This window comes from Arachis duranensis, chromosome 1 (genome assembly GCF_000817695.3).
Source record: "Arachis duranensis cultivar V14167 chromosome 1, aradu.V14167.gnm2.J7QH, whole genome shotgun sequence".
Classification (NCBI taxonomy): Eukaryota; Viridiplantae; Streptophyta; class Magnoliopsida; order Fabales; family Fabaceae; genus Arachis; species Arachis duranensis.
In genome coordinates, this window is record NC_029772.3 from 81,074,376 (window position 1) to 81,085,268 (window position 10,893).

Genomic DNA, 10,893 nt, shown 5'->3' on the forward strand with positions numbered 1-10,893 from the left:
GTGGCTGGAAAATGTAGTGTATATTTTGAAACTTTACTGAATAATTCCTAATCGTGGAGCTAATTATATGTTGAAACTTCTGGGCTTATATTCTCCGTACTGATTATTCATCATTTCTTTGCTTCATCCAATATTTCCGGTAATTCGCATGTTATTTGTTATACTTCCCAATGTTGTTTAAATCATTTGAAAGTTCTAATTTTGCTACTTTATTCAGTTGTATGTATTGGTGTTGTTTGATTGGTTGTGTGTCCCTTTGATGATCTTGCTTGGTGTATTGTAGTGTTTTTTGTTTCTTGATTCTCAATGAAAAATGAAAGCTTGACAATTTTATTTTCTCAATTAGCTGTTAAGGTCAAGTTTGATATGATAAACATAGTTGAATGTTAATTAGCACTGTGGACAAGCACATAACAAAAATTACTCTTTTAATTAATCTGCATTGGGTTAATTAGCAATATGGGAAGAAGGATCAATTCTGAGGCTTTGGAAGAAATTTCAAAATGTGAACACAAAAGAAAAATGTTGAAGTAGCTTGACTCTACAGTTTACTTTACTAAGGAGGTGTTAGAGTAGAGACAGAAAGGTGGGGTAAGTCATATAGTTGAAAGTTAATTTTATTTTGTGGTGGCATGAGCCTTAATCTTTCATGTATGTACAACCCTCACATGCTCATGGTGTGGCATCTTTTAATGGCATCATAAACAAGTAAGCACAAGCATTGAATTTTCTTGTGACTTATTCCAATTTTCCACAAAATTCTTAGATTGTTTCTTTTTTTAACCCCTGATAGCATGGACAAACTTGGTAATTTGGAGCAAGTAATGTTGAAAGTAATGCTGAGTGGCTGATATAATGATCTCAAAACAATGTTGCTCAACTCAAGGAAGAAATGAATTATGAGGCATGTCTTTGAGTAAGTTTTAAGTTTTGACTAGTATTACTATTATTTTATTATAAGTTATTGTTTAAACCCATAATTATGCATGAAGCAGTCCTGAACATGTGGCATTGCTTATAAGCAGAAAGAAATGGCCATCTTTTTTTTTTTTTGAATTTGTTTGGATCAAAGTGAGAGATTAGAGATTTTGGCCATAATATTATATATAAACTACATATAGCATAGACGTGCTTTGTTCTAATTCTAAGTGCAAATGCAATGTTTATTAGAAGGTTATAATTTTGTTAATTCAAAGATAATGCCTCATTAGTTTTGGTATTCCGTTTATTATCTTGGTATTAGTTTTTGTTGAATAAAGAAACTAACTATGATGGCGAAAACATTTATGGTTTAGAGTTATCTTAATTCATATTGTTTATTATTTTAGTATTATCTTAATTCATATTGTTTATTTCTATTTGACAACTCTTCCATCTCTCTGGTTTGCCTGTAATCCACATAGAAAAGGATTAACATGATCAAGCCAAAGAACAGATCAAGTAAGTCACTTTGGCTCAAAATATGACATTGATCAATCAATCCAATTTTTATTTTCCTAGTTTGATGAACATATAAATCTTGACTGAATAAATAATATGAATTCTTATTTATGTAATGCTGAAAAGGTAGAAAAATCTCATTGCTTTACTAATATTTCATGAATTTGAGTTAAAGTTAAGGTTTTAGGATTGTGAATCATTTATAATTATGCATGGATATTGGATGTATATATGTTGCTCTCTATTCTATGTTAATGAAAGAATATGTTAAGAAAAACAAAGTTCATATTATGTTGTATCTTTACTTTTTACTCATTATGTCTCAATTGCTTGTCACTTGGTATTTTTTTTTTTGAGAACTTAATTGTCGGTTATTATAATAACTATCTAAATATGAATATTTGCCAAGGTTTACTTGTTGGTGATTTGTAACATTATTTAAAAATAAATCCCACCTTTTATGTGCCAACTAATTATTAAAATAATTGTATTTAGTGAATAATGGTTGTGAATAATTCTTGAGTGTTGTAGTGGATGAATGTTTCCCTTCTTTTGTTGCATATGTATTGCATCATCAAAAGTATTTTTGCAAGATATCTAACATGTTTATTTCTTTTACGTGCAGGAAGACATGATGTGATGAAGAAAATATGTTCCATACAAATATCACATGGGATAGTCTTACAATGACCTTAGTTATGTAAATGTAATATTTTGTTGATGTGTTATGTACTTTGAGGTAGTATTACATGTAATTGGAAAAATTACACTCTATTTTAATTTGTGTTGTTTAGACTAAAAATTAAACATATCTATCTTATAATGAAACTTTTATGATTTAGATTTATTTTGTGATTATTATCATTTTGAGATGTGATTATAATTTAAAAAGATTGAATCTCATAAACAACAATAGGCTATAGTCACCATTTTAAAAAAATCGTGACCATAAATAAGGCTATGGTCACGGTTTTAAGGAGAGGTGACCATAGAGGCTATGGCCACGGTGAAAAATCGTGACCATAGATAGGCTATGGTCACGGTTTTAAGGAGGGGTGACCATAGAGTCTATGGCCACGGTGAAAAACCGTGACCATAGACAAGGCTATAGTCACGGTTTTAGGTGGGGTGACCATAGAGGCTATGGCCACAGTGAAAACCGTGATCATAGATAGGGCTATGGTCACGATTTTAAGGAAGGGTGACCATAGAGGCTATGGTCACGGTTTAGCCTTATCTATGGTCACGGTAAAAAAAACGTGGCCTAAAGTGTCAGATTTTGAAAATTAAAATCGTGACCATAAAAAACCGTGACCATAGACCTATGGCCACGAGAGAATAGGCCACGGTAAAAAACCGTGACTATAGGTCCAAAACCGTGACCATAGATCTATGGTCACCCTTTTTACTAGCTATCCGTGACCTTAGGCCTTTTTTTTGTAGTGAGGGGCAGCAATTTCAAAATTGGAAGCATAAGTAGGGAGCTTGTCTAAACAAATACCAATGCCTACACATATTTTCCACTGATACTATGGCCAACCCAAGAGAGAAATGTAAGGCCATCACACTAAGAAGTGGAAGAGTTGTAGAAGAAGCAACCCCAGGCCAAAGCAACCAAGAAGAAGAAGCTGCAAGGGAACCTGAAACCAAGAAAGAAGAAGAGACCTCTGCACCATCCTCACCAAAGCAAGTCCTAAAGCCTTATGTGCCCAAGGCACCCTATCCACAAAGACTGAAGAAGGATGGAAAAGACAGCTAGTTCTCTAGATTCCTAGAAATCTTCAAGAAGCTCCAAATCAACATACCTTTTGCTGAGGCACTAGAGCAAATGCCACTCTATGCCAAAATTTTAAAGGAGCTCATGACAAGGAAGAGGAATTGGGGAGAGAAGGAGACTGTAGTGCTTACTGAGGAGTGTAGTTCCATAATACAAAAGAAGCTCCCCCAAAAACTGAAAGACCCTGGGAGCTTCCAAATCCCTGTATCATTGGGGATATAAACATTGAGAAGGCACTATGTGATCTAGAAGCCAGCATCAACCTCATGTCATTGGCTATGATGAAGAGGATGAGAATAGAAGAGGCCAAGCCAACAAGAATGGCACTTCAATTGGCTGACAGAACATTTAAATTTCTCCATGGTGTAGTGGAGGATTTGTTGGTGAAAGTGGGAGAGTTCATCTTTCCAGCTGATTTTGTTGTGCTTGATATGGAAGAAGAGGCTAACACATCAATCATTCTAGGAAGACTATTCTTAGCTACTGCTGGGGCCATAATTGATGTTTAAAAAGGGGAGCTAGTCTTAAGATTGCATGAAGAGAAGATGGTCTTCAATGTCTTCAAGGCCATGAGCTACCCTAAGAAAGTCATTGGTGAATGCATGATGGTGGATACAATTGAAAACTTGGTTCAAGGAGTCCTAGAGGAAGAACAATATGAAGAAATCAAAGAGCAAGATCAACAAGTCTCATGTGGTGAGCCACCACTGGAGATTATGGATGAACCAATCATGATGGACAAGACAAGCAAAATAGAAGTGGAGGCACCAAAGCTGGAGTTGAAAACTTTGAACTTCAAACTTGAAGTATGCTTACTTGGGTAAGAACAACACATATCCAGTGATCATCAACTCAAGTTTGAATGAACAACAAGAAGAGGAGCTAATCCAAGTGCTAAAACAACACAAAGATGCCATTGGATGGACACTTGCGGACTTAAAAGGGATAAGCCCTTCAATGTGCATGCACAAAATCCTACTTGAGGAAGGTGCAAAGCTCTCAAGACAGCAACAGAGAAGGCTAAACCCAACAATGAATGAAGTTGTCCAAAAAGAGGTGTTGAAACTTTGGCAAGCAGGGTGATTTAACCTATCTCAGACAACCCTTGGGTGAGCCCTATCTAAGTGGTTCCTAAGAAGGGAGGGATCACTGTTATACCAAATGAGAAGAACGAATTGATACCTACACGAATAGTAACTGGCTGGCGTATGTGCATTGATTATAGGAAGCTCAATGAAGCCACCAGGAAGGATCACTTCCCCCTATCTTTCATGGACCAAATGCTAGAAAGACTTGCAGGACATGAATATTACTGCTTCTTAGATGGTTACTCTGGCTACAACCAAATAGTTTTAGACCCCAAGGACCAAGAGAAAACTTCCTTTACTTGTCCCTATGGAGTCTTTGCTTATAGGAGAATGCCCTTTGGATTGTGCAATGCACCTGCAACATTTCAAAGGTGCATGCTCTCCATATTTTTAGATATGATTGAAATGTTCATTAAAGTGTTTATGGATGACTTTTCTGTATTTGGTGATTCATATTCTAAATGCTTACACCACATGGCCTTGGTGCTAAAGAGATGCAAAGAAACCAACCTTGTTTTAAACTGGGAGAAGTGTCACTTTATGGTAACTGAATGGGTGGTTCTTGGTCATAAGATCTCTAAAAAGGGTATAGAAGTGGACAAATCAAAGGTGGAAGTAATTGAGAAATTGCCTCCACCATGCAATGTGAAGGCAATTAGAAGCTTTTTAGGGCATGCTGGGTTCTATAGGTGGTTTATTAAAGATTTTTCAAGGATTGCTAAACCTCTCAGCAACCTACTTGTTTCAAATACTCCCTTTGTTTTTTATAGAGAGTGCATGTTAGCCTTTAATGAGATTAAAAACATACTTTTTTCTGCACCTATTATAGCACCACCTATATGGGATTTGCCTTTTGAATTGATGTGTGATGCATCTGATTTTGCTGTTGGTGCTGTTCTAGGACAGAGAAAAGATAAGCTAGTACATGTTATTTACTATGCTAGCAAAGTTCTCAATGAGAATCAAAGAAACTACACCCCTACAGAGAAAGAACTTTTAGCCATAGTCTTTGCTTTTGATAAATTCAGATCATATCTTACTGGCTTTAAAGTTACTGTTTTCACTGATCATGCAGCCCTCAAATATCTGCTGACCAAGCAAAAATCCAAGCCTAGGTTGATAAGGTGGATCTTGCTACTTCAAGAGTTCAACATAGAAATAAAAGATAAAGGTAGGGCAGAGAACAAGGTGGCTGACCACCTATCAAGAATCCTACATGAAGAGGATGAAGCACATCAATTTGAAGTGAATGAAAGCTTCCCTGATGAGCAGTTGATGATGATTCAAGGAAGCCCTTGGTTTGCTGATATAGCCAACTTCAAGGCTATTGGGGAATTGCCCACCAACTTCACCAAGTACATGAGGAGAAAGCTACTCAATGATGCTAAACACTATATCTGGGATGAACCCTACTTGTTTAAAAAGGGTGTTAATAGAATCTTGAGAAGGTGTATTTCACAAGAGGAAGGGCAAGAAGTGTTGTGGTAATAGCTATTTTAGTGGAGAAAGAACAGCAGCAAAGGTGCTCCAATATGGATTCTTTTGGCCAACGATATTCAAAGATGCAAAGAAATTAGTGTCAAGGTGCAATGAATGCCAAAGAGCAGGTAATCTACCCAAGAAGAATGAGATGCCACAGCAATTCATTCTAGAACTTCAGCTATTTGATATATGGGGAATTGACTTCATGGGTCCCTTCCCTACCTCATACTCAAACAAGTACATTTTAGTGGCAGTGGGCTATGTATCTAAGTGGGTGGAGGCTATTGCAACCCCAACAAATGATAATAGGATAGTCATGAACTTTCTTAGGCGGAACATCTTCAGCCGCTTCGGAGTTTCCAGAGTCCTCATTAGTGATGGAAGAAGTCATTTCTACAACAGATCATTGGAAGCCCTCCTTATGAAATATGGAGTGAAACATAAGGTTGTAACACCTTATCACCCTCAAATAAGTGGGCAGACTGAGGTATACGCTCTTTGGGCATATAGAACAGCCTTCAAAACACCTATTGGGATGATCCCATATCAGCTAGTGTATGGGAAGGCATGTCACCTACCCTTTGATCTTGAACACAAAGCCTTTTGGGTACTCAAGCTACTGAATTTTGATAGTAATGCTGCTGGGGAGAAAAGAATCTTGCAATTGCAAGAATTAGAAGAACTCAGATCTCAAGCATATGAAAATGCCAAAATCTACAAGGAGAAAACTAAGAGGTGGCATGATCAAAAGATAGCAAGAAGAGATTTTGTAGAGGGTCAAAAGGAGCTACTATACAACTCAAGACTCAAGTTCTTCCCAGGGAAGCTTAAGTCAAGGTGGTCTGGACCATTCAAAATCCTCAAGGTGTCTCCCTATGGGCATGTAGAGCTTATGGAGGACAAGACACAAAGGACTTTTACTGTCAATGGCTACAGGCTAAAGCACTACTTTGGGGACTCTTTGGAAGAGCAGAGAGTGAGCTACAACCTCAACTAAAGATGGAGGAATGTCAAGCTAATGAAATTAAAGAAGTGCTGGTTGGGAGGCACCCCAATACTCATATCCTTTGATTTCCTGCTTTCTTGAAGTAGTTTAGGATAGTTGGTTTAAATAGTTTAAGTTCTAGTTAATCTTTTTAATTTTCTGCTTTTCATAAATAGTTGTGGCAACTTAGGGAGTTTAAAAGTGTTTGTTAGTTAGTAGATATATTTTTTTTCCACTAGAAGTGCAAGGCTGCTGGGTTCACTCATTAACACTAATTGAATTGGGCTGTAGATCTAACTAAAGAGCTAAGTTTGATGTGGCCACTAACCCACTTAATTTATGCTTACAACCACTGAATGATTTAACTTTGAAAGTAAGCCCAAAAATTAAGTTTGGTATGACCACCACCATATGATGTTCGCATAGCAAGCCCAACATGTTCTTAGTTTGAATGCATTAAATAAATTGGTTAAGCATGTAAGGCCTCTTTAATGTGTTCGGGAGGAGTTATAGAAGATAGAATGTGAAAGAAGTGAATTTATTTCACCCTTATGAACACATTAAAAATCCAATGATAAGCCCAATTTATTAGATGCAAAGAAATTAAGTTTGGGGTCCTAAGGGACACTCATCAAATGCATTTTAATTGTATGTTATAAAATGGGATATAAAGAGGTTCTTTTCATTAATGGGATTTTCGGTTTTCAATTTCAGGAGAGAGAATGGGATCCACATGATTGATGGCTCACTAAAAGAAGGAGTCAAAGTGTACTTACACTTTGGAACTCAAAACATGCAGAGAAAAGGGTTGGCACCTCTTCCCACGCTAGGCGCCACTTCCCAAGTGGGAAAAGGTTGAATTGCTTTTACTTCCCACCACAACCCCCCCTTCCAGACTGCATCTCTCCCTCTTATAAAAGCCAAACACTTTCCCACCACTATCCACACTTCAATCCCCAAGTTTCACACGCGAAAGAACCTCCACACCTCCCCTCTTCACCCTTTCATTCTCTTTACTACCTTCTTTTCTTTTCCTTGATTAGGGACTATCAAGTTCTAAGTTTGGTGTTGTGGAGAAAACCTTTGCTTTGCTTTACCTCTTCTTCCATTTTATTCAACCTTTCAAACCTCTTTTCTCACCCAATGGCACCACCAAGAGCCTCATCATCAAAGAAAAGAAAGACCAAGGAACCAACCTCAGGATCCTCAAGCCACAATGAATATAAGTTTCTCTCATCATTCAACCTAAACCAATTTTATGGTTGGGTGAGTGAGAGGCAAATCATTCCGGAGGTTGGCTTCTAACTTGGGAGGAATGAGAATCCTGAAATCATCAGGGAAATCAACAGCAGGGGGATGGGCACTCTTGTGTAACCCGCCAAGGAAGGTGGTGGAGAGCTTGGTTAGAGAATTCTATGCCAACGCAGTGCCTCAACCTGGGCAACCCTATGGTTATCTTAGCTATGTGAGGGGAAAGGAAATTGACTATAGCCCCTCCAACATAGACAGGATGTTGATGGTGAAGCAAACAAGCTCCACCCAGAGTTATGAAGAGAGGATCAAGCAACAGGACCCAGGATTTGATGAAATCCTCAATGAAATCTGTGTGCTGAATGTACAGTGGATCAATGACAAGGATGGAAGACCTAACCAGCTAAGGAGAAGAGATTTGAGCCCCCAAGCTAGAGGGTGGCTAGACTTTGTGAGAAGATCTCTCAACCCAACATCCAACACTTTTGAGGTGACATTGGAGAGGGTTGTGCTCATATACAACATCATGAAGGGAGAAAACGTGAATGTTGGGGAGATGATTACCAACAACATTAATAGGGTGCTGAAAAGCACCAAGGATAGTACAAGGTTGGCATTCCCCAACATCATCCAAAGGCTATGTGTTGAAGCAGGGGTGTTGAGAAGATCATTGATGAGGTGCTGGTAGATCAAGAAAAGCCATAACTGCCAAGAAGATGGCAAAAGTGGTGGCTGTTAACCTACTTCAAAGGGCCAGGGAGCACAGAGCCCATGCTCAGGTGCCACAAGGGCAACCACAACAAGAAGAAGAGGATGAAGATCAACCACATTACCTAGCACTTCAATCACCACCTTACCAACAATACCAACAATTTTTCGAAGGATTCAATTGGGAACAACTGCAAGGAGACATACACCAAATGAGAGGAGACATACACTATCTGAGAGGGGATGTCAACCGACTCAAGGAACAACAGCATTGGGACCACATGAATGAGAATATACAACAACTCCAAGGAAGTGTGGAGTCAATGAAGGAGCAGCAAGAACAGTTTGACTGGGGTGAAATGCAAGGTGCACTCAACAAAATAGTGGAACAAAACAAATGGCATCAGAGGAACCTTGTTGAGTTTAGGCATCTTTATGATGCTAGAACCATTTCAAGAGGGCAATATGATATCAACACACAAGCAAAGCTGAATCACTTGTGTAATATTGTGGCAGCCTTGAACCCCGGATACCCAACATTCATGCAAGGAATGGAGGAGCTAAGCGCGAGACAAGAGGAAATTCTGGCTAAGCATAAGGAGGATGAAAGGAATTACATGAGAAGGCTGAGATTTTGGAAGTCCAAGGACACAAAGGCACAAGAAGGATCCTCCAAGAAGGATGATGATGACTCCTCCCCCTCCAAGAAGAAGGACAAGGGAAAAGGGCCAATGAACTGAAGCTGCTCAAGGTTGTTGAGTCTCATGGTTGTCCATTTAAAATTCTGAATTTCTGTCTGATTTCATCATGTTTAAGTTCTTTATGATTTAATTTCTATTTAAGAATAAATTTCAATGTTAGGATAGTTTATGTTTCATGTTTGATTCATTGAAGTTTCTTTTATGAGTCCTTTATGTTTTCAAGAAAGAAAATGCAATGTTGATTTTTGCAATTATCAAATAAAAGAAGTAGTTTGTGTCCCTAAGAGTCTATGGTGAGTTGTTGCAAAAACAAGAGTAAAAGAAATTAAGGCCAAGTAAGGGTATTCAAAACCAAGAGATAAAGGAACTAAGTGCAGGACCTTGAATGAATAAAAAAAATGAGTCATGGTGAGTAACTAGACTTAGAGGAGTGACAAGTAAAGCTAAGGATGTCCCTTGAATATCTATAGAACCAAGAAGTAGTAAACTAACAAAAGACCCAAGACTCTAAGCATCACCTACTAGGATAAAAGGAAGCACCAATAAACTCAAAAGAATTAAAGATCCTAGTAGATGCTTGTGATGAAGATGTGTCAAGAAGAGAGACCTGGGCAAGTAAATTCTTAGGGGTGTTTCAACACCTAACACCCTACAACCAACTGGTTTGGGAGTGTTAATTGAAAGTCTAATCTAAAGGGTCGTCTTGAGACAAAACACTTAGAGTCGTGGTCAATTGAAAAGAAAGGAAATGAAACAACTCTTGCTACTTCAAGGTGACAATCAATAAAAAGGGTACCTAAGACAAACACTTGGAAAATCCTTAAGAGTCTAGGAGTTCGTTGTGGCATTGAAACAACAATACTCATGCATGTGTTAACACTTAGCTTTATTCCTCGTAATGAATGCACTTATTCATGGTCGAAATCTCAATTCATTTAAGAGCAATTCACATTGATTTGCTTGGGTCAAGCAAAGCTTAAGTTTGGTGTTGTGATGACTTGCATCATTTACCCTTTTTACCTATGCAAAAGGACCATAAAAAAGCACATAGTCATTGTTTCAATGCAATTTCATGAGCTAAATGATAAGTATTATGGTACAATGCTTTGAAATGGGTTTGTGTTGAATTTCAAGTGAAAGAGCAATAAAAAAGGAAGAAAACAATAAGTAAAAGCTGGGCGTGTGAAGAGGGCGTGTCACTTGGAACAAATGCCACAAAAAAAGAATGGGTGTGGCACGCCAGTAACAAATCCTAGAGAGCAATGATGAAGGCCACAAGAAGGGCGTGGCACGCCAATCGGGGCATGGCACGCCAACTCATCAACCAGAAAGGGAATTCATTTGGGCGTGCCACTTGGTGTCGAAGGCGTCGCACACCAAGCTCTCATCATCACTTGGGTGTGCCACTTGAAGACCCAGGCGTGGAACGCCAAGCTAATGGAGTCACATTAAAGTAGGCGT

General features: G+C 38.3%; 2 protein-coding genes and 1 long non-coding RNA gene across 3 annotated transcripts; all 3 read left to right on the forward strand.

Moving 5' to 3' along the window:
- The first annotated feature begins 6 nt into the window (after positions 1–6).
- Positions 7–2,281, forward strand: LOC107492322 (uncharacterized). The gene is made up of 2 exons (XR_008002690.1): positions 7–1,440; positions 2,066–2,281. It is a non-coding gene; the product is annotated as an uncharacterized LOC107492322 (long non-coding RNA).
- A 690-nt stretch (positions 2,282–2,971) lies between these two features.
- On the forward strand, positions 2,972–3,726 carry LOC107492579 (uncharacterized). The gene is made up of 2 exons (XM_016113621.1): positions 2,972–3,194; positions 3,377–3,726. Exons 1-2 carry the CDS (start codon positions 2,972–2,974, stop codon positions 3,724–3,726), a joined length of 573 nt encoding a protein of 190 aa, XP_015969107.1.
- Positions 3,727–5,935: 2,209 nt separating this feature from the next.
- LOC107492562 (uncharacterized) lies at positions 5,936–6,784 on the forward strand. The gene has a single exon (XM_016113604.1). It carries the CDS (start codon positions 5,936–5,938, stop codon positions 6,782–6,784), a length of 849 nt encoding a protein of 282 aa, XP_015969090.1.
- Positions 6,785–10,893: the final 4,109 nt, after the last annotated feature.

Bases quoted from the DNA above. Each gene is read 5' to 3' on its own strand.
- LOC107492579 (XM_016113621.1), top strand. From the start codon at position 2,972: ATGGCCAACCCAAGAGAGAAATGTAAGGCCATCACACTAAGAAGTGGA. The intron at 3,195-3,376 runs GCTAGTTCTCTA...ATAATACAAAAG, and splicing joins GAAGAAGGATGGAAAAGACA to AAGCTCCCCCAAAAACTGAA.
- LOC107492562 (XM_016113604.1), top strand. From the start codon at position 5,936: ATGCCACAGCAATTCATTCTAGAACTTCAGCTATTTGATATATGGGGA.